Source organism: Larus michahellis, chromosome 2, assembly GCF_964199755.1.
Source record: "Larus michahellis chromosome 2, bLarMic1.1, whole genome shotgun sequence".
NCBI lineage: Eukaryota > Metazoa > Chordata > Aves > Charadriiformes > Laridae > Larus > Larus michahellis.
In genome coordinates this window covers 12507076-12530721 of record NC_133897.1, presented here as the reverse complement: position 1 = coordinate 12530721, position 23646 = coordinate 12507076, and the positions used below count along the sequence as shown (strand labels likewise).

Here is a 23646-nt window from a genome sequence, read left to right as displayed (position 1 = left end):
TGAAGCTTGTTAAGTTAAAATACTTAAAGCTTTGCAAATGTTTCCATAATGCTGAGAGCACAGGTGTCAACAGGTTGCTTGTTGATCTCCTCTGGCTACTGCAGCTGGTCTGAAGTTCTCAGTTCTGTTTTGTAAGCCTGAAAGAGCTTTTTATCTTTCTTACCTGGAGTTCCAGAGTTCTGCACTTTAAATTGATGTTTCCTTCTGTCCATCCATTTTTTTTTTCCTCCCACCTTTTTCTCCCCCTTCTTACCAAAACCACTTTCCATAGGAGGTTGAAGCACTTTTCAAAGGAGATAATTTGCCTAAGTTTATCAACTGTGAGTTTGCCTATAATGACAACTGGTTCATCACATTTGAATCAGAAGCTGATGCACAGCAGGTAACGCTATTTTTTTTTTTTGAAGCATTTTAGAATATAACAATAAACAAGGGTGGGTTGAGGGTGGATTGACGGGTCATAAACTATATTAGAAATGTGTAACAATTTAAAATTGTAATTTAAAATGTGTAATGTTTTAATTTGGGGGTTAGAACTAGGTGATCTTTAAGATCCCTTCTAACCCAAACCATTCTATGAAAAAGAAAAATACACAAACCTCTAAAAACAGTAATGCCTCCCTTTAGCTACTATCCAGTTACCAGTACTATTAAACATCACACCGTACGAGTTTTATCTTGTTTGCATATCCTGGCTTCCTGGCCAAAGCTATAATTGCTTGCACTAAGAATGTTGATATTTCGGATCACACATTGAAATGCTTCAATTGTAAGATTTTAATTCTTGTCTTAACACTACTAAAGTACTTCTGCAATGATAACTTAAATCTTGCTGAATGCAGATTACATATGAGGGTTTTCTGTAGTCTAACATTAGCAGACACTTCAAGAATTATTTTTAGGCTTAGCCTGTCAAAATTTAAGTTTCCTTTGGTTAAATTATATTCGACAAATTTATATAATTATCTTTCTTAAAGGCTTACAGATACCTTAGAGAAGAAGTGAAAACTTTCCAAGGAAAACCAATTAAGGTAAATAGAGCTTTATGGATTTTGGGGGGCATGTGTCTGTGTGTTCTGGTTTTTGTGGGGCTCATGGTGTTTTCTAATATAAATTTAAGCGGTCCAATCTCAGCAGCCGTTTGGCCTGGAGATGGGTTTTGAAATGTAGCATTTTACTTATCCTTTTCCTCCTTTCTGGCAGCGGTATATCCATCCCAGCATCAGGCCAGTAGGGAAGCATTCAGCTGTTCCTGCCTTCCTTGAAGGAGAAAGCAGTGACTGACAAGTGTCCAGTAAAAGTTTGAGAGCTGCTAGTTTGAACCATCCTTATTTAATTTGGAAGGCTGCTGTAATAAATAACCTAATCTCCTTTGCAGGCAAGAATAAAAGCAAAGGCAATAGCTATAAACACATTTTTGCCAAAGAATGGATATAGACCTCTGGATATGAACCTCTACACGCAGCAGCGTTACACAACATCCTTTTACTTACCTCCAGTATACAGTCCTCATCAGCAGTTTCCGTTGTACAGCTTAATTGGCCCACAGACCTGGTCAGCCACACACAGCTACCTTGACCCTTCATTGGTAAGTCTCTTGATTATGAAACACTTGGAGTCTTTTCAAAGTTGCTGTTGTTTTCTTAAGAAGTCTTGAGGTGTAGGAAGCATATGTGTCCTGAAGTTTAAGATACTGATTCTTCTTGAAAAACAGTTCTTCAGAGTTCTTCCCGTGGTGTACAAGATTAATTATTTGAAAATTTCATCTGGTCTCAGACTGCAGTGGGATTCTCTTCTTAACCTCTTAGTTTTTGAGTTTTTTACTAGAGATTATTAATCAATCATTACCAAAATAAATCTTTACTAAAGACCTCTTTTTAGTAACGGTTAAAAGCCTCTTTAGAAATTAGATCTTCAGAATATGTATATGAATACCAGAAAAAAGCAATTCTGATATGCACTGAATAAACTGAATGGAATCGGGTAAGTAAGGATAACTTAGTATCTTGATCTTGCAGCAGGAAAATAAATTCTAGGTTAACAAGCTGAATTACCTTATTCGGCATGTTCTTACAGCAAAATATTTTCAGTGCAAAAGTAACATCTTTTTTGGCAATTAAAAATGATATTACTTTTGCTGTTAAAAAAAAATCACTTTTAAATTGCTTAACTTTAAAAAAAAAAAAATCTTAAAGGGGGGCTTATCAGTAAGTGTTAGAGCTAGGATGGCAGCAGTAAGTCTCTATACACTCTAATGGGGTATCTGCTGCATCCTGTGATGCTGCTTTCATCTTCTCCATTGTGACCAACCCGTCAGAATTACCTTGGCCCCTTTTAGTCTGCCTCTGTTGTACTACAAGAGCTAATATAAATATAGTTTTCTGTAATGACTGGGAGACTGAGGTTGTCCTATACGTAACCTCTTCCCCCCCCGCCCTGTGTAAATGCCTCTTTACTTGTGGCTAAAAGAAACTAGGGTAGCAATGATCAAAATCAGAAGCTTTTTAGAGGTTTTTTTTGGCAGAGGATTAAAGTGTCCTTGAACAAACTTCAGCAAACTTCCTGTGTACTGAACAGCAAGCTAATTAAAAAGTTGGTGTGCTAAACACTTCACACACAGGGAAGGTAGCCAGAGCCCTTGGGGGGGAAGGCTTTTAAGGGGGAGGAGACAAAGTAGCATAGTGAATGATGTTGTTCCAGGAGAAAGCCACCTTATTAAGCAGCAATGAATGTGATTCTTCCTCTAGTTAAACTAAGACTGACTATTGCACAGTCTTGCTGTGGGTTAGTGAAGTAGTTGGGTAGCACTAGTGTAAAAGACGTAGATTAATTGACCACAGGCTCAAGTGCAGCATAGTGCGTGTCTACGCTATGTCATCCTGGAACTTCTTGTATTCCAGAAAGCTTTACTAGTCCTGGGTTTTGGGGGAAGATATTACAAGTTTGCAGCTTTAAAGATCTCGTACCGGTCTTAATTATAACAGAAAGTGAAATGGCAGAGCTTTTGCCTCCCACTGCTTTGCAGCATATTGTCACTGGTTAGCTGCATTTTGTGTACATTAATGTAGTATGATGTTTCTTGAATCTTTTATAGGAAGAGCTATATTTGAGTAGAAATTACTTGAAGAGAACAGGGACCACAAGGAACAATGACAGGGGAATAATTTTCATGAGACAGGGTTGCAGTTTGCATGTAGAGACTTCTGTGCAAATACAACAAAATTTTCTCTCCTCTTCTGCTTCTCTGTAAATGCTAACTGTGCTTTGTCTCACCTTTGATTCGAGTTTAAATATGCCCAGTAGCATGGGCATACAGTTTTACTTCTGAAACTAGAATATGGCAACACGTCTTCAAAATTCTAAAAACTACCTATTTCTTCATCACGTACTTAATAGTATTTGAGGAAAGATCTAGTTTGTCCTGCTTAAAAAAAAAAAAAAGTGGGGGGAGGAGGGAGGAAGGAAAAGTGTACTTTTTATGTGCTAGATGACTTCTGTGGAGAAAGCAAATTGTTACTTTTGGTATTACTGGAAAATGAAAATAACATTTTATTTTTTTTCCCCCTCCAAAAAAAAGTCACCCATCCTTATAAAGAAAGAAGTGGTTAACATTGCTGGTGTCCCTTTAAGCAATGAGTTAAACTTGTTTTCCTTTAGTATGGTCAATGTCTTTTCATTATTCAGGTTCAGTAGTTGCTTACCTAGCTTTGATTGAATTTTACAGCGTTCGGGTTGTAACTATTAAAGCAGACAGCACTTCAAAGCAGTGTTTTGATGAAACTTGTTCCTAAAATAACTTTATTAAACTCCTAATGGCCTATTTTTGGAGTCTGAGGTAGCATTTGCTGTCATGTGTGCGAGGTTAGGCTAACAGTGCTTTGGCATGACAGCTTTGGTATTAAATTTTATTTTTCATTGATTAGTGGTTTGCTTTAACTTTTGCAAGAAAGTTGGACAAGCTTAAAGATACCTTTATAGGAAGCAATCTTAATCCCAGCTGTTTCTCATAATTTAATTAAGTGTAGAAAGAGTGCTATATAGAAGTCTCACTGTTCTGCAATTTAGTTACTTTCAGGGGGAGAAGACAAGCGAATATTCACTGTTGATAACAACAACATTTCTTAAATGAAAGTCATTCATACATTTTAAAAAAAAAAAGGGGTGCTAGTGAGGTTGGAGAAATTACTGTAAACACGCTTCAAGTTTTGAGATATCATGTTAATACACGACAGACATTGATATGCACCCACCCCAAAAAAAATCTTTCACTAATGTTGCTTCTTCAGGCACCAAGACAGTAATTCACATGTAGAATAAGGTGGCAAGATGTGAAAAGAATCAGAGGTCCACTTAACATCATCTTATTCTCTAGGGTTTTTTAGGTGTCATGTGGATGGTAAGTAGAATGAGGAACTGATTTTTTTTTTTTCTTTTTAGGAGGGATTTACATATAAATTATAAGAAAAACAATTACAGGGTGTGTAGGTTAGAGACTCTTTGACAAAGAAGTGTCTCTGTACTCAAAGTCATACACAGGATGGTGTGAAATAGGAGGAGTGTTACTTGACTTACAGCCAAGAATTTTGGCTCGATTTTTTTTTTTCAGTCCTCTTAACAAATTATCAGAACTTTAATATGTGTAGTAGCTGTCTTCAAAAAAAAAACAGCTCTTGTAAGTTGGGTGCAAGGCACTGGACAAATGCTCTACTGCTGTTAGAGCCAGTCATTTAAGTACTGCCCTGCATAGAATGACATAAAATACAGCGTTGAGAAAAAATACTACTCGGCTTGTTTATAATTGAGCATGCAATATATTCTTTAGGTGACACCATTTCCAAATACTGGGTTTATCAATGGGTTCACATCTCCAACTTTCAAGCCTGCTGCTTCTCCATTGACCACACTCAGACAGTATCCTCCCAGGAACAGGCAAGTTCAACCGTCTTTTAACAATATGCATACTATTTTATTAGCTGCCATGGGGGGTTTTAATCTGCTTATTTTAGTAACACCAGCTAACTTGAAAATACTTGTGCAATTGAACCTGGTGCAAGGTTAAGTGAGGCCAAAGGGCAGATGGTGCTCCTACTGTTAGTGGATATACTGTTTCTAAATGTAAATGGACTGTCTGAAAACTGAGAACTTGTCTGTTTCATGATTGAGGGTCTTCAGATGAAATATTCTGAATGATGGCATGTGATCAGCAGGATTATTCATAAAGTATTTCCAGTTTCAAGTAGTTTTTAGTAAAGCCATCATTGAAAATAGAGTGAAAAGGTTATTTTTGATAATTCGCATGACCTGTTAAAATGAATGTTTATCATTCTTATAAATGAAATATGCAATAAAGGACTAAAGATCTTGCTTCTTCTGAATTCTGTGTGTAGTCTTAGGCCTCAGAAGATCTCTGATAGTGCGTATGTTGAAATGACTTTTGAATTTGTAGGAATCCTAGCAAGTCTCATATACGACATACAATACCCAGTGCAGAAAGGGGACCTGGGCTTCTAGACAGTCCTACAATATTCAACTTTTCTGCTGATCGTTTAATCAATGGCGTCAGGAGTCCACAGACGCGGCAGCCAGGACAAAACAGGACACGGATGCAGAATGCTACTACGAGTTACACCAAGAGGGAAGTAGGAACTGGACGGGTGGAACAGACCAGCGTTGACTCATCTCCTGGATTAGGTAGAGGAAGGTGAGTGTACTCCGTAATTGTCTTCTGAACAACCTGGCATTGCTGCTTCTAACCTTTTTTTAGGGAAGAGGTATGGTACTAGTACTGTTCTCAGTACTATTTTAAATGGAGACTGTCTCTCCTCAAAGCTAAAATCTTGGAAAGTACTTCAGGGAAAGTGTTAAATATAGAACAAATGCAAAGTGGACTTGCATACCTTCCTACCAAATTAAAATCATTGATGGCAACTGATGAACAATTTACAGCTGTAGGATCTAATCCTCTCTATCCTTGCTTCATCTGTTGTAAGAAAGTGTCTGTTTATTATTTGTTTGATTTTTAATGAAGCAGTTCTGCCCATTCCATTGTTCAGTAGTATAAATTGTGCACCTGAACCCGTACTAGCAGTGCTCATTGTTAATTTTTTCAGTTAAAAGACCAGAATTTTACCCAAATTAGACATTTACAACAACAAAGATGATGCATTGGCGTGGAGGGAGGAAAAAGGATTGCATGCAACTAAAACTATTGTTAATGCAGTTTTAAAAAAAAAAAAAAACACACCACCTGGGGAGCTGAAAATTGGTGGCACCAATATTAATGTGAGAATTTAGCAGGCTTATTTTGGAATTTTTAAAATGTAGTACATGTCTATTAAGTGCTTTATGAAAGTACTGTGCAGCTTTGTTTAATGATGGCTGTGTTTGTGTCTCCAAGTAAATCACATTTTGAGTGACTTACTGGGTTGGAAGATAACTTGAGTCTTTTGCAGATGATCCTATATTAGACTTGTATTGTATCATTGCAGAATTAAGTGGGGATTTTGTGCAAGAATTGTAATGCTTCTCTAAATCTAATTTGCCAAATTGTGTTCTAACTAGTGGATGAAAGTATGATTAAAGAAAATAGGAAACAAGATTGCTCAAACTAGACTGCAAAAATGTACAGGAGTAGTCAGTACTGAGACTTGTATTCTGAGATTGGTATTCAATATATTAAAATATTAAAAGTCAAACAGAAAACTTAGAAAATTTATTGAAACTGAATAAGAAGGCATTGCAAACTTTAAACTGCTGCTTGGAAGGGCTATGCCTGAAGCACAGCTGGGGGAGAAGTACTGAAAATGTTTTGGAGGGGCTTTACCTGAATTGAAAAGTTAGCAATATTTCAAAAGTTACATAGGTACTAAAAAAAAAAAAAAAAAGACTAAACCTGTTACTTTGGATATTGAAAGGTTTTGTCTAAGATCAGCACTGAGAGATGCTTTTAACGCAGGAATTATTTGTAACCAAGGTATTCTCATGCTGACTTGTATAAGATCCGTGCCTTTATTTTAATGAGAGCTTGCTAGAAGTTTTTCCCTGAAACATTTTTTTAATAACCTGTGTAGAATGAAGATGGATGAAATAGCAATTTGAATTCATTTCTCCTGTTTTCACCAACTGCCTTTCATTCATTTATAGGCATGGTTCTGATAACTGCTTTCTTTCCCTTAGGAAAAACTCGTATGGCTACCGAAAGAAAAGGGAGGACAAGTTTACAGTGAGTGTTCATGATCATGTTCATTTATAATAAAAGTAGGGTAACGAGGCAATAGTACGGATATTATGTGGAGTAGCAGGTGAGATAAGTTATTGGTGCAAGCAATTGTATGTCACAGTTGAGTAAAGACAGCAGCTCATTAGAGTCACATGAGTTTACTGCATTTGAGTATCAGAGAAGGTTGTCTGTTAATGCAGAAATTAGGAAAAAGTTAAATTTTTTTATAGTAGCAAAAAATTTCCATCTTAATGGTGCTTTGTCAGCATGCCAGTGTTCATGTTCAGGGAGAGCTAAATAGCTACGCTAAAGTTCAACACACTTGGTACTTGACTATAGTTCGTGTAGATGTTGAAAACATTTTATAGATCCGTGTGCCATAAAGTATAGCTAGGATCTTAGTTATTGAGTCGTCAGTTCTTTCTTAAATGCCTCTCCAAGTACCACTTGGTAAGGTTATACTAAGACTATTGAAGTATTACAGTATTTTGGTAAACTTAAATTCAAGATGAATACCTAAATACCCTTGATACTTGGAAAGGCTGGACTAGACATTGCACAGAAGAAAAAAAAGAAGTCATTTTTTTGTAGGACTTAAGGTTTGATTTGATAAAACCAGACACTTCTCTGCAGTTCATGAAGTTGAACCAGATTATTTCCTTGTTCACATTACAATTGCAAAGTAACCCCACTGCATGAGCCATAACACTTTCTTAAAGGTCTGGAATCATTGCATTTGTGGTTCCTGCTGTTGGGTAACCTTAAGGGGACTTAGGTAAAGGAGCATCACGGTTTGGAAAGCATAAAACAAGTGATTCCTTCCCTTTGGTTGCTTTTAGTTCTTGTCAAACTTCTGAAAGCTCAGTGTAATCAGATTATGTGTAGGATTCTCAGTACTTCTTTCTTTTACCCTTTCAAAGCTGCTTGAATTTTTAGATTGATGTTTTCCTATCAACATTTTCTTCTGTCTTTGAAAGAATAAGGAAGCGGTACAGGTTAGGTGTAAAGTGAGTGGCTGGAGTGAAACCATTACCTTGGACACACTTAGTAAGCAGAGGGGCTCTTCTGGCTCCGCTGACTTTAAAGGTTATTTGAACTTTGAATGTAAAACCAGTATACATGAGTTCTTTGGAGACCCACTGTTCCCTTCTCTCAGCAGCAGGCTTTAATTGCAGCCTGTGCAGCCAGGTTCCTTCTGGTCTCTTCTGGCCCATGAATCTTTAGTCTCTACTGGCCAGTGATGCAGCCTGAACAGAGGTGAGAGCAGCTGCACACCCACAACTGTGTGTGCTGGGAAGGAGTGTGCTCTGAAGTGAAAGATTAAAATTTGACCCTTTTAGACTGTGGAAATAACTGAATCCAGAATCTGATTTCTTGTGTGATGCTGTAGTGGTTGGGTATACCTAGGACATCACTGCAACCAGTTGTATTTGAATGGAGTGATGACTTCTTTTGATATATAATTTTTTTTTTAAGGAAAAATTATAGAGAGTATGCATGCTTGCATGAGAAAGAGCATGAGCCTTTTGGATCAGATTGTATTTGAGGCTATAGACATAAGCCAGTTACTCCATTTGTCATAGCAAATTGACTTGAGAAATTGTATGCAGTTGGCATCTTGCAGTTTGAGCTTGGATAAGTGTAGTTTCTCTCTGTGACCCTTTGACAGGTCATCTGACTTCTATTTTTGGAGGTTTGCAGCCTCTGTTGCTGTAGCACTCTTAAACTGTGTTCTGGGCGTCATGCTGGGCCAGTAGCAGTCCTAGGGGTTGCAGTCGGTCTTGCGTCTGTATTCATTCTTTCCCTATTTCCCTCTCGACACACGCTTCTTCTGACATAAACTGCAGTTTGTGAAAAGACCTCGAGGGTAGTTTTGTATCTGTTGCTCTTCATGAGAAGGAAGGGGGGAAAAAACAGTAAGTAATGCAACACCTTTCTGTCCAGAAGCATTGTTCTCGCATTCAGACCATCTTGGCTATATACCCATAAATATTTTCCTTTTCAAGATGGGAACTGTCTCAAAAACTGCTTTGCATTTGATATTCTGCAGCAGAGATCATCTTAGCACAGGCCTGAGCACAGTCGTGAAACAGTTACTTCTTTGTTTACATGATGTAGATGAAGTTAATGGCTAACTTCAGTCACAGCATATTACAAAAGGAATTGTATTTTTTCAGTGTAAATAGAATTTAGCTTTACAGATCCTTACTGTAAGGATCTTTAACTGTGGTACTCTTAACTCCTGAACTGCTGTCTCTAGTGCAAAATAGTTGCATTTAGCCCATTGATTTTTTTTTTTTTTTTTACCTGGGACATTAGAAGAATTCTCCCAGTTGCAAATATAGTTTTGACATTTATCTTTGCGTTTTTGCAAAGTGGCTATATAAATTCATATTAATTAGATGAAAATTGCTGTTGTCTACGCTACATACAAGGCATGCTGTCTTGCCGTTTCTTATTATATCTAAACATGGTATAAAATTCTTGTTGACCCCTGTGTGTCATTTAGAATGTTACCAACAGCACATGAATGGGCTTTATATTTTCACTATATCTTGATATCTAAACCAGTATCTTTTCGTTTCTGTGTAACTGTCCATCCTGAAGGAAGGGTCAGTGAGAAGACTTCTCTTATTACAGCGGTATCACTAAAGCTTATGCATATAAAACTTTTAAGAATGTTTATGCCATGCCATTTAAATAATAGTTAAATATTTTAAGGGCATCAGTGGAAAAAGTTCCTATTCCTTGGTACTGTGTGGTTTTCTTGGGAGGTGGGATGGGGGAGGCCTCTCTAAGGCTTCACAGATATAAATCAAATGCAAAATACAGTTTAGAGTCCCATGTCATTCTCTTCTGTCATCCAGCACAGTAACCTGAACATGTTATTTCTATTCCAGAGAGGCCAAACGCAGTCTCCACCACCCCCAAAACCTCCATCTCCTAGCTTTGAATTGGGTTTATCTAGCTTTCCTCCATTACCCGGGGCTGCTGGCAATTTAAAGACCGAAGACCTTTTTGAAAACAGACTGTCCAGTGTGGTAATAGGAACGTCAAAAGAAAGAGTGAGTAGCCAGTGTTCGTTTTTGTTGAGAAAACAAAGAATTGCATACCTCTTGTTTTCAGATTTGGTGGCTTATACGTAGAAAAAAGTTGTGGCTTTACACAGGAGTCATAAGAAATGCTTTTAAAAAACAGCTGTCAAATTCCGTGCCTCTGCCTTCTTCACTTATATCTTAGAATTTGTTGGGTATTCTCTTTGAAATGGTGTGGAATATTAGCGCCAGTATAAGTAGATGTTAATAGCAGAGATTAGAAAATATGCTCTTTGCTGTTCATAATTGCCTCAGGCTTTTTTATATAGACTCAGGTGAAAAAATATGTGATAAATTTTCTTCCTGTTGGGAAGTCAGACTTCTGAGTTGTATATAAAACACTTTAAAGTGACAGAGACAAACTTTTAAGCACCGAAATATAAAGAAGCTGCCTACATAATCTCAGCACATCAGGCATCATAGCTGGAACAAGACCTGTTACCAAAACCAGCTGGATCCCAGTGTTTTCTTATCATATTGCTTGGAAAGATAAAAATACACCAGAATGACTTGGCAACGACTGCTTTCTAGATGTAGTAGAGATGCAGTTGAAAATTAATGTCGAGTAGCTGTTCATAGATTTCATTCTTAGAACTGTGTCTACCATGCCATCTGTGGGTGACGGTATGTTCTCCCAAGACTCACGTAACCCTGTGCACTATGGAATGTTCTAGGCTATGGAAGTCTGTATTGGCTTTTTTTGCTAGCTCTAATTAAACTTGTGTTTTTCTAGCTGTACCCCAACTGAAGAATTTAACCCCTGGATATAGCAGTGCAAAGCAACCTGATGAAACACCAAAATCTCTTGTGTCTTGTCTCTAAAGTCATTCTATTGCAGAAGTGTTTCCTTTAGTGCCTGCGTATCAGGGGTGGGTAGGGAGGGTATTTGTTGGCAAAGGAAAGAGAAAGCGGCAGGGCAGCCTGCACCCGAAGCAGTGATTGCTCAGACAGGCCATTTATTGGGTCTCCTGCAAGTGGTAATAGGGACCACTGCACTCCAGGGTTGCATTTAGGGGGAATGTGCAGGACAGTACCATGGTAATAGCAGTGTTTAACTTACTGTCAGCCAGTACTCCAGACTGTAGTCTGTTCTTGGCCAAGGTCTATCTATTTTTAAAGTATTTTACCTCAATTATTTCTGAAGTGGTTTTTTGACTATCGTATTTCAGGTTTTAAATATAATTCCAGCACTTGCTATTGATACTGCAGCTGAAAACCTGTTGCTCCTCCCATTACAAATCTAGTACTTGCTTTGCACTGTACTTATTGTAAAGAATTTACACTTGTTCCCTGTAGATGCAGTCTGAATATCAGTCAGGCACTAAGGTTTTATGACAGTGCAGTGCACTGTCACATTAAAAGCTTCCTTTGATTTCCCAATTTTTCTACAGCTTGCATGAGTTAGTCTGTACCATTGTGTGGAAGAAAGGGATTGTGCTGTCTTTCCTCGTTAGTGTTAATAAGGAATAAGATAACAGCAACCGCTCCAAAGAGCGCTTGTGTTCTATTACAAATGTGTTTAACGTTAGAATCTTGCCAATGTATACAGGCTGCTTTTCACCTTGATCTCAACATTTTTCCATGTCACCTGATGTAGAGTTATGAAGTGTTGAAGTAGAGTTACACAGTCCTGCTCTTGTTTTATAGATGGGCAAGTCCAGAGTACAGAAGCTGAGTGAACTTAGGTTGTGTAATTCCCAACAGTTGTTATCAAGCATCATTATGCTCTTTGCTTTGTGGAGCTCTTCTAGATAGAATCACAGAATTGCCTAGGTTGGAAGGGACCTTTCAGATCATTGAGTCCATCCATCAACCTAACTCTGACAAAAACCATCACTACATCATATCTCTAAGCACTATGCCTACCCGTCTTTTAAATACCTCCAGGGATGGTGCCTCAACCACTTCCCTGGGCAGCCTGTTCCAATGCTTAACAACCCTTTCAGTGTCAAAATTTTTCCTAATACCCGATATAAACCTCCCCTGGTGCAACTTGAGGCTGTTTCCTCTTGTCCTAATGCCTGTTCCTTGGGAGAAGAGACTGATCCCCACCTCTCTGCAACCTCCTTTCAGGTAGTTGTAGAGAGTGATAAGGTCTCCCCTCAGCCTCCTTCTCCAGTCTGAATTCCCACAGCTCCCTCAGCTGCTCCTCATAAGACTTGTTCTCCAGACCCCTCACCAGCTCCACTGCCCTTCTCTGGACCTGCGCCAGCACCTCAGTGTTTTTTTTTGTGGTGAGGGGCCCAAAACTGCACACAGTACTTGAGGTGGGGCCTTGGCAGTGCCAAGTCTGGGGAATGGCAGGTGTTAATCATCCCACATTTTCTGTCAGATCGGGGCTGAGTGTTTTGGCCTCAGAACAGCGCTCACATGTCTGCTTGACTTGAAGCTATTCACACTTAACTGTGTACCTACAAGTTTTGATGCACTTGGGCCAGAATGCTCAGCAACTTGCAATTTCAAGCCTTTGCACGCACTATTATAGTGAGTAAAACTATCAAAGCTGTTCTTGTCTTTCTAAGTATCCACCTTTTATGGTTTTGCTGTTACTTGGAGTAAAACTAGGCGTAGATCTACTGCGATAATCTATGCTGCCTGATTTAAAACAGTGTCATGAAATACCATTTTCCTTTCTAACAGTGACCACAGGAGTCTCATGTTCTATGACCTTTGAATGGTGGCTGGGCTGGGGGAAAGGGGTGTCTGTCTTGTTCCTTCTGTGCTGTATTCTCCCATTGCTCTCCCTTCTGCTCACCAGAATCTCTTCTGGTTCTGGAGTCAGACAGGTCAGAAGGAATACAAAGAACATAGCACTTTTTAAAGCAAACAAAATTATTATAAATGTCAGAAATACCTCTTTCAAGATACAAAGTCGTCTTTCTCTTTTTTTTTATTTTGTGACAGTTTAAATTCATGTGTGCGTTTTGAACCTATTTGGCCATTACCTGGAAGCACAGTATCACTTGGCACTAACAGAATCTTATGAGGGTTATGGAAAAAGCCTCTTTTCTTTCTTGGTAGCAAATCACACTAAAGCATAAGAAACAGACTTTTAAATGATAGTCATGTCCTAGTTAGCAAAAACTTCATTTTATTTTTTTAAGCTTAGGGCTTTTTAGCACCAGCTGTTGGGATGGTGCAGAGTTAGAGCTTTGAAGACAGTTCTTAGTGCAAAACTATATGAGACTTTTGTCTTAATAGGCAAACTGTGGTTATGTGAACAGGCACAAAGCCTACTTTGTCACCAGCAGGTGCAAAATTCCCAGGTTGAAAGAAGTGATTTTGTCATCCAGATGTGTCCCAAAGGGAACTAAACTCCCAACTTTCTGGGAAATAGCCACAGTGTGTGTCTTATTTGTCTGTGTTTCTAAATAATTGTAAAGGAAAAAACTTGTTACAATACTTATATAGGATGCTTCTGTATGTTCCCAGAGCTAATTTACCCTTATAAATCAACTTGTAAACTGTTCCTTGATTGTGTTAATTTTCAGGAAAACCATGTTAATTGTATATTATTATTGCCCTTCTGTGCCTCTTTTCCTCCTTCAGAACATTAATGTGGATGCAAGTACAAACACTACTCCATCAGGAATTCCTCGAGAGCCGTTGTTGCCGGTTTCTTCTACATTGCCCAGGACGTTTGAAAGGTCTCCTTCGCCATCCCAGTCTTCTGAGTAAGCACTTAATTACATGGCTATGGTTATTCTGCTCTGAATCACATTTACATTTTCTCTCATTGAAGGCTAGGTGGAACACTGTAAATAGCTATTAAAATCTTAATGAAAGAAATAATGTTTTGTTTGATATTGTACTTGTAGTAAAGGCAATAAAGCTTAATTTCTGAACAATATCATAACAGTGATTCAGTTATAAAAGTCATTCAGCAGACAGAAGTTTAGTGTTGTGGTTTAGCCTCTGCGGGTATTTAAAGGTTTAATGAATACCTTACTGTCTTGTGTTTAGATAGCTTTGAAGCATAGAGAGTAAACCCTCGATGGTGTGGGCAGTACCGTTGTCCATACAATAACGAATGTTTTCAGTAAGGCTTCATTTGGAACCTGCAAATTGAATGGAGGTGTGTTTGAGTAACAGGAGTAAGATAACTGAATAACCAAATGCTGTCAGTGTCACAAATTACAGGTAGTGTCAAGTTACAAAGGAATATCTTTTTTTTTCTTTAATATTTGATAGCATTTTTAAACACAATGCTAGTCATAATGAGCCAGGCAAATTATAGCTATAAATTCTTATAGTCATACTCAAAGTTTTAGGCCCATTATTAGATCATTCATCTGTCCTGAAGTTTGACTTTTCTTGAGCTTTGCTTCCTGCTGAATCCTTACAGGGACTCCAAGGTCGTGGATAAACAGCAGAAAGAGACACAGAGTACAGAAAGGCTTTCTTCTTCCACACTCAGCACTGCATGTAAATCGGTACAAGTCAATGGGGCTGCCATAGTAAGTGACCTTATTACTTCACTTTCTCTTAATGATCCAGTTTGATGCATTTAGCAGAATATTGCTTCCAGTGTTGTTTAATCATCCTCAAATTTGCCTGTTGGTAGCCTCATGATTACTTGCATGATACAATTATGCAGTTAACAGTGCAAAAGTGTTAAAGATAACTTGGCGAATAATAGCTCTGTATTGGAATTCTCTTCTTGGTACCATCCTTGAGGTAGAAGCATTAATACTTCTATTGATATTTAAACCAGAGTTATTAGTTTTCTTTAAACTGTTTTAGAGTTTGCTTGAATTGGAAGTATTTTGCCTTATCAGAGCACCCCATTTTTCTGGCATGCTGTTTTGCATTTTACCTTGTTGTGAATCTTATTGTCTGTAGAGCTTCTGTAAACTTCATACTCAAGCCCTCATCTGTATGTTTTAGTGCAGCAGTCTTTTGGGACAAAGACTTTACCTTTTTTATTCATAAAAGTAAATGATTTTTTTCTTAGGATGCTTTGTTTAACTCTGCCGTCTTGTTTGCTTTTGATTTCACAGGAACTGCGAAAACCTAGTTATGCAGAAATTTGCCAGAGAACAACTAAGGATCCTCCTACATTGCAACCCCAGAAAGAACAGAAGCCAAACACTGTAGCATGTGGGAAAGAGGAAAGAAAGCCCACAGAAACAATAGAGAAAAACAGAGAACCTCCTCCTGCAAAGTCACATCCTGGACAACCCAAAGACCAGAGGAGACAGTCAGGACGCAGATCGTCCCCTCCAGCCGTTGGCAAACGTTTAAATAAAGAACAGAGTACCCCTCCAAAATCTCCTCAGTGAAATAACACCTGGGAGGGATTTGAAAAGAGGTCTGCTTCCCACAAATTAAACCCATGTTCCCACTAAGATACCTGAGAATGAGTTGCTGGTTAGGAGCTTGCAGTGATACTGGGCATATAACAATGCCTGCAAGTTATTTTTCTGTGAAATACTTTTCCCCCTCTTGAACACACATTCTGTTTTTCTGGATATTTCTGGATAGTTGTTCTAAACCTTACATTTAGGTTGGTGCTTAATTGGAGGTGAAGCTTAGTGTGATTATTTTTTTTTCAAGATGTAAAATATTTGTCTTTAAAAAAAAAATCAACTTTTTATTAAGCCTCTCTGTGGCTGTGTGAGTGCAAGCTCTGTATAGTGAGTTTTTTCTAAACTGTTAAGCAGAAATGTGCTGATGCAATATTTTTAATAAACTGGTCTGCAAGTACATATCTAAAGTGTCCAAAAGACTGATAACGGCAGCTAGTGTGTAGAGTGCAAGGAAGTAGATATATTTTACAAATTAGTATGTGACCTTCAAGATTTTTTTTTTATTGGGCTGCTGTACTAAGTGTCAGCAAATGAACTTGCACTTTTAGGTTAAATGAGTAGTTGTTTCTAGCATTTTTAAAAACTTAATCTTTTTTTGATGTTTTGCACACACAAAATGAATCCTACGGAGCACCATAGCAGTCTTTCTAAAATGTTTCTTTTTTTTTTTTGACTTACTGCAAGCAAGTAACCATCTTCTCACTCCAGAATAAAAAGTGATGTTATAATTTGCAAATACAAAGCACATTGTGAATAGAAAAGAATTAAGTCTGTGAGCTTCTATGGTGGTGAAGCCTGTTAGTGGATGTTATCAGGAGAAAGCACCGTAGCCTTCTTGTGATAACCTTAGCTTCCCTGTGCTTGTAAGGGAGTTAACTGAGTCAGCGCTGTATGTTCTGGTTACCCCTGTGCTCTGTGTAGACTTTTTTTTTTTAAACTCTGCCCCAAGTGCTCTTTGAAAGAGTTCATATCTTAGTCAGCCTTGTGTTGACGTCTTCCTGTAACTACAAGCATTGGCATTTGGATTTCAATTTTTCAAGACGTGAGATAATGGTGTTTGTTTTGTGTGGTGGAGGAAGAGATCCCTGATATTTACCTCTGGGATGAGGTTTCTCACACTTATTTACTTTAGAAGTGATGCGCTTTCTGAAGGACAAGGATGCACTAAATTAGCAAGTTTCTAATAAAGTTGAATATAAATTATTTTTGTTTTAAAATGCCTAAAGTTTTTCTTTAAGTGTTTAAACTGCAGGAAGTTCAGACAAAACTCATTCCTGCTGACTATGACAGTACAGTTTATTCCACAAAAATGTTTATTTAAACAACTGATTTTTTTAAAGAATTATTTCCATCCGATATTTAAAGACTTGAATTTTATTTAAACTTGAAAATGACTTTGCCTTAACTTTTGTACAAGACAGCTTAGAGTTAATGAGGTCTGACCCCGTGGAGGGTTAGCATGAGTGGAAATACAGAGTTACTCAGTTACAGTATGTATCTATTGTCACTGGTCTTACTGGGTAAACATACTGTAGTACAGGAACTAGCAGCAGTTTTTGTAATATACCTTAAAGATCTTAAACAGTTGATCTTTTTCAGATTGTTGAAAAACATGTAAATGCAAATAGTCAATACTGTATTAAATATGTGCACTTGGAAGTGTGTGCTTTGCTTGTACAGTTGTAAATAATCAGAACATATAAAAAGGTACCCTAAAGAAAAAATCTGATAAAAAATTATTGATATTATAAATGTTGCTGTTGAGCTGGATGTAGATAAACTAAATGTTGTGGTTTGAATATTACTTTAATTTGTTGTTTTTTCTTTTTCTTATTTTATTCTGGTGTGCTGAACTGACTCTGCCTCTTCACTGCAAAAGGGAAATGGAACGAAAGTCTTATTTGAAAGCCCTCAAATGTTTTCCTAAGTCCCTCTAAAAACAAGCGATTTAACCAATTCAAAAGTGTTCTGCGATGTAAATAGTGAATTCCAGCAGTCAAACTGTAATTTTAAGTCATTAATAAAATCAAATTTAATTGGAAAAAAGATTAGACTGCTACAAAAATATCCACTGAAGCTTACTTGTCTGCTTTCAAGAATATCAGTGCTTTCCTTAGTGTATGATTCATAGAACTGTAAAGTAACTAGAGAAGTTGACTCCTGATAAATTTCCTGTTACAAGCATCAGTTGGTAACTAGTTGACCTTTTAAATCCAGCCTGTTGTGTGCTGCAGAATTGGTCAAAATAGGGCACGCTGGAATCTGTTGATTTTTCTTGTTTAAAAAGCGCACTTTGTGAATGCTGTGGGAGGAGATAGGACTCTGACAACATCCCCCAAACCGCTCAGCTGGTTCTGTCATTGGATTTTTAATAGGCTTCTCCTTTCCCCGGTGGCAGTGAACACGGTAGCTAGAGTTGTGTATGGTTTAGGCCAGCTGTATGATGCGTTTTGTCTCTGTCTGCTGCAAGTGAAAGGCTGACCGCCTGCAGAACCATCCCAGGTGGTTCCTTACAGCGCCTGTGTGGACACAGTGCTCAACTGGTACGGAAGGTGATCTCTTGAGACCAGCGGGGATGTCTTGTGCTGTCCTAATGTATTCTGCTGCCATTTGTGCTAGGTCAATACACTGTAATTACTGCTTACCCAGCAACAGTCTGTTGCATACAAAGTTTAAAACCTTCCTTTGATATGGTTTTTATAGCTTTTTTTTTTCTAAAAAAAGGAAAAAAAAGTGACACACCAAATAGCTGTGTAATATACAACTTATCCTTACTGCATTTTACTTTGAGATTTGCTTTTTTTTTTTCCCACTTGGTGACAAAATGGAGTTTTCGGAGTAGAGTTGTGAAGTTGCATGCAGACTGTTGCTACGATACAGAGAGAGATTCAAATGTGGCTTTTAAAATGAAAAACCTCCCAAAAGCAGTAGCTGAGTTAAAGGTTCAGGGATACAATAATTAAAATTGGCATTTTACCTTGTAGGACTGTGTGGTGATGCTTCGCATTTTGAAAACAAGTCAAAACGGGATCTGAGACTCTTCTTGCAGGAATTTAAAGAAAACAAAGGTTGCTTTTAAAACTTAATGTGGTTTTCAGATCAGTTCCCCACCGTGACACTGTCATTTGCCACTTAGAAATCTCTGAACAGTGGCGAATTTTTTTACGTTGCTGCAGTATCCTTCAGAGTCTTCAGCAGTTGGCAGAGAAAGGCCCGTGTTTGAGCGTGGTGCGGTGTATCACGAGCAACAGCTGAGTGTAATGGTGCATACCTATCTCTGTATCTCCTTCAGCTACCTACCGCTAGGGATCTTTGTGCTTTGTAACCTATTACACTAAGAGCAGCAGACAATCGAAGATTTCTAAGGAGACCTAACAGCTGCCAATTCATGAAATACAAGTGTAATATGGGAGCCTTCTTGAGGGTTTTTGTTTTTGTTCTTCTTCCATTAAGACTGGAATCAAGCTTACATGTAAACTATCAGTAATTTAAGTTTCCTTTTGTGTCATAAAATGTAAAACTGTCTAATTTGAAAAAAAAATATGTAGGTTATGAAAAATAAAGATTTAGGCACTGTTGAATTCCTGATTTTTTTAATTAAACCTTTCTTCAGCAGTATTTTTCATTATCTTTTGTCTTTTGCTCCCATTTTTGGAAACTGTAGATTTCTAATTTGGGGGGAAAAAAAGTAATCTTTGCTTGCTTTACTGTTCGGCACAGCTGTTGTAACCATCACCTAAGGCTATGTAGCAGCAGCAAGAACACTGATAGCGTAACTCTGAAGGCAGCAATATCTGTCTCTGTTAGGTAACTATGCTTAACTTTTTTTTTTTTTAAAACAAAAACAGCTGATGTGATGTTTTGTTTACTAGAGATGATTTTCATTAGTGGTTTCCTCAAATTATTAGATAAGGTGTTGGCTTGGTTTATATATGAATTTTAACATTTGGGTTAGTGCTTTGGTTGCATGGCTCTTCAATCTGGAGATGTCCTGGGATTATTTTTGGCTTTGGCTGGTTTTAGAGGTTATCCTGGTTGTGCCTCTAGGAGAGAAGAGCTTCTGGGATATCCTCCCTCTAAGTAAAAGATCTATTTTGGAAATACTTGAAACCCTTTTTCTTTCTTTTTTTTTCTTTTTTTTTTTTTTAGGTTTGTCTCTCATTCAGCTCTATCTGGCCAAATTTAACAATGGACATAAGCGTGGAAGTCTTAACCATTACTGTGTTTTATCAGCACCTTGGGAAGTATGGCAGTAGTATTCTTCAGGCTGGATCTTCCGTAAGGTGCTGGCCAGGTTAGGCTGCTCGTTGCTTCACTTCCCCACTGCCATCTGCTCAACAGGGTAGGGCAACCCAGGAATACCAGCGTACACTGGGCACTGCAAGTTTCTTCATCTTGGAAAAGTCAGTTGAACGCTAGGCTTTGGTGATGACGTGGACTACAAGTAGTTGAAGACAACCAATTTTCACTTCAGCATGGGGTATCCTGTTCTGCCCTTGGAACTCTGTTTTCTATTACTTAACATGTAAAAATGGATGGAAATTTGTCAGCAATCTTGTCGTAATCCTAGCAGAAATCGGGAATTTGTTCACGCAACAGAATTGATCAGCGTCCCCTTTGTGCTTGTTTTCCCCAATACAAAGTGATGTTTGATGGTGGCTGCACCAATGTTCATGTTGAACAGATTTTTGTTTCCTCTTGGGTGTGAGGAGAAACGGAGAATATGGAAAGTTACGTACAATTGAGTATCCAGAGATTATTTAACCGTCACATAAACTGTGACTCATTGCATTTGGATACTAAGGCTTCTTTAGAAAAATAATTTTTATGAAGTTTTAAGTTTTCTAACATGCTTTTACTTCACAAACCACTGGAAGTTAAAACCTATTCTGTTGATTGTCATGGCTGGGCTTTTGTGAGTGCGACTGCTTAAGGGAATTGATTGAATTTCAAATCTTTCTGGATTATAGGTGGAAGTAACATTACCTACTTCATCTCTGCACTTGAGAGAATAAGCTGTGTAGCAGTATAGAGCCCTGCTGCCATCCGGTTACAGTAGATGAGTTACTTGCAACATCCACTCCCAGCATGGATATACATCCTTCATATAATTCAATATTCAACTTAAATTGATCAAGTAGAAATTTGCTGGCATGGTGCATGGAATACTGTTACTAAACTGTTATACCAAATAAGCACAAAAATGCTGTGAAGAGGCTGGTCTGCAGCAGCTGTGCCGTGTCCATCGGCTCCCTCACATCACCACGCTGGCCTGTCTGAAAAGTAACTGACAAAGGGGGTTTGGGAATAGGTCAGAAGCTGTTGTGTTGTCAGCAGAATGGAGGAAGGGACGGGAATACACTGTTAGTGCCCAGAGGGGACTGGGGTGGTTATGGTCCTGGTGCCGGAGCAAACTTGAGTATTTGTACAGTTAGCTTATGATGAATGGAAGGTAGAAGGTCTTGGCTTTGATTGTAGCCTTGCGTGCTCGGGTGAACATGGCTCAACCCATCAAGCTTGGTCATGTTTGACCCTTATTTTCGCAACAAGAAGAAGGGAGGAGAAAGGGTCTGGGTTTTACTTTAGTCTTTTTGGTTGTTCTTATGTATGAGGTGTAGATGAGCTGAACCTTACATCTGTCTCATGGTGATAGACTATCAGAAGTCCTTGTGCATCGTCTTGTCACAGCTGGTTTGGGAGCAGTTCACTGTTCTGCCAAATGGAGGGCAAAACGTGTCAGTGCTGGGGGAAGGGAGTCTAAGATAAAAATCACTTCCTAATCTCTTGTAAATTCTCATCAGTTTGAAGAGCAAATTGCTTTGTGTGCTTGTGTTACACACATACGGTGGGGAAACCATCCTGCAGCCTGATAGCTTTACATCCCATTTACTGTAGGCAGGCGGTGTCTGCAGAGCAGTAAATCCACCATGGCTAAGGATGCTCTGAGGAAGGAGGGATAAATGGATGAATTTAGAGTTGTAAAACACACCGAAACTGGAAACATCTATGAAATCTACATGGATGGAATTATTGATACCTAATGAAATGTCTCTAATGTCTTCCAAAAATGGAGCCAAAGTTGTATGTATGTTCTCTGTGCAGCTTGAGATGCCAGCCCAGGCAGAACAAGTGAGGTTCAGCAGGTCTAACCTACCTGACTCTCTCATCTCCAAGGCTGGGAGCGTTTTCCAGGAACTACAGGTCATGAGCTGTAGCACACGTGAGAAACCTTTGCTTTTTTGTCTCTGCCTTCAACATATTTAGCGTGGGCTTAGGATGTCAGCATGCAGCAGAGCGGAGCAGTGTGGGAGAGAGCTGCAGGCCTTGCTGGGACGGGAGGGCAGCCAGACGCGCTGTGTGGGCGGAACAGAGGCTTGGAGATGGGCAGTTAAATAGTTTCTCCAGGGGAAAAGGCCTGTTTCCTAAATGGCACTTCTCTGGGATCCACAGTGTCTGTGGCTGGCCTTGCCTGTGCAGTCTCTTACTCCTCAAGGAGGAATGTGATGTCTATCTTGTTTCCCTACAGAAATAGGATTTGTAAGATTTTTCCCTCTCCTGGTATATTCTCCTTCTCCTTTCTAGTGATTCAGGGCAGTCACTCCTGAGAGCTGCATCGCTTGCAGAATATGGCAGTTGTCGATCCCTGCTCCTGAGATTTACACCTGTTTTCAGAATTAAATAGGCTCAGCATTTTGAAACATTTCAGTTTGCTGGAGTTTTATTTTTTTGTCCCGCTTGTTAAAGCAAATTTGGTACTCACAGGAGGATTATCTTGATATGTCTTAATTCTTAGGCTCCACGTTCCCAAACTATAATGTAAACAATACATTCAAAAATGTATGCTCTATCTTTGAATATTTATAGCTATTGCTGGGTTTATGCCGTCTGTCTGATACTAAGGTCTTCATTTCTATGTTTGCTGGAATCTATGTCCTTCCTACATACTGGCAAATGCTTGCTCCATCTTCTCTACTGTGACTCATGTTGGCACTGGGGAAAGATGCCTGCCTCGAAGCTATGGCAAATAAGTGCTGGAGAGACCTGTTGATTCAGACAGTAGACCCTGAAGTGACTGATTTACTAGAGGGATTTTCTCTAGGGGATTTGATTGCTTGGACTGGCAATCAAATGCTTCCTTGGTAGCAAATCCTGTTTCAGATAAACCTTTGTATTTTACTTTTCATTTGAATTAGCTCTTCCCATGGAGACCTAAGCTCAGCCGTGCTGGCTGCCGTCCTGCGTGCTGATGCGTGCTTTCATCCTAGACCAGAAAATCTGAAGGCAGCCGTACTGGGTTGGATACATGGAAGTTAGATGCAAGGTTTAATGTACATTGAGCTTGAAAATAAAATCTAAAATAAAAAATAAATTAAAAAAAAACAAACAAAAAACAAAAAAACAAAAAACCCAAAACAGGAGATGCTTTCTGGAACTGGTTTTTAGTTCTGACATGGAAAAAGGGATATAGGTACCACAAGTGGTTCCAGAATGGGAAGGCAGGGAAGTGCAGCAGAGCTGGGCTTAGCGCATCACGCAGACAGTGCACCATGTGTTTCACTGTTCAGTTGTAGCAGGTGCTGCTGTTTCAGAGGTTCTGACATCCCAGGACGCAGCAGACTTTAGCACTGTTTTGGTGTGAAAAGCCTCTGCTTTGTTTCTACATCAAATGATGTAGAATTGTCTGAAACCAGGTGTTGTAGCCCTTTTTCCTGTAACTTCAAGCTGTAGTTTCTATTGAAGGTTGTTCTTCAACTGTAGGAGACGGTGTAGGAGACACTGCTGGTGTTTATCTATTGTATTGCTGGCCACGACACAGCAAAGATTCATTTTGTTGACCTGAATGTTGTAGACTTTTGGTGATCTTGACAGGCTGGAGAAATGGGCCAGCAGAAATCTTAGAAAGTTCAACAAAGGGATATGCGAAGTCCTGCACCTGGTGAGGAATAACCCCATCCACCCAGGGAGTGCCCAGCTGGAAAGCAGCTTTGCAGAAAGGGGCCTGGGGGGGGTCCAGGTGGATGAC

General features: G+C 38.8%; 1 protein-coding gene across 9 annotated transcripts in view; it reads left to right on the top strand.

The window, feature by feature from the left end:
- Positions 1 to 19204, top strand: part of LARP4B (La ribonucleoprotein 4B) — a 56694-nt gene extending 37490 nt beyond the window's left edge. For 5 of the 9 annotated variants that reach the window (XM_074574180.1, XM_074574176.1, XM_074574177.1 and 2 more), the window contains 10 exons: positions 272 to 382; positions 978 to 1031; positions 1379 to 1588; positions 4823 to 4929; positions 5447 to 5701; positions 7177 to 7222; positions 10120 to 10284; positions 13864 to 13988; positions 14660 to 14771; positions 15315 to 17433. In XM_074574180.1, the coding sequence (XP_074430281.1) occupies positions 272 to 382; positions 978 to 1031; positions 1379 to 1588; positions 4823 to 4929; positions 5447 to 5701; positions 7177 to 7222; positions 10120 to 10284; positions 13864 to 13988; positions 14660 to 14771; positions 15315 to 15596 (1467 nt within the window). In that variant the 3' untranslated portion in view covers positions 15597 to 17433. Of the gene's footprint in view, positions 1 to 271; positions 383 to 977; positions 1032 to 1378; positions 1589 to 4822; positions 4930 to 5446; positions 5702 to 7176; positions 7223 to 10119; positions 10285 to 13863; positions 13989 to 14659; positions 14772 to 15314; positions 17434 to 17502 lie in introns of those variants that run through there. The other 4 variants (XM_074574178.1, XM_074574174.1, XM_074574172.1 and 1 more) reach the window with 3 other exon arrangements.
- Positions 19205 to 23646: the final 4442 nt, after the last annotated feature.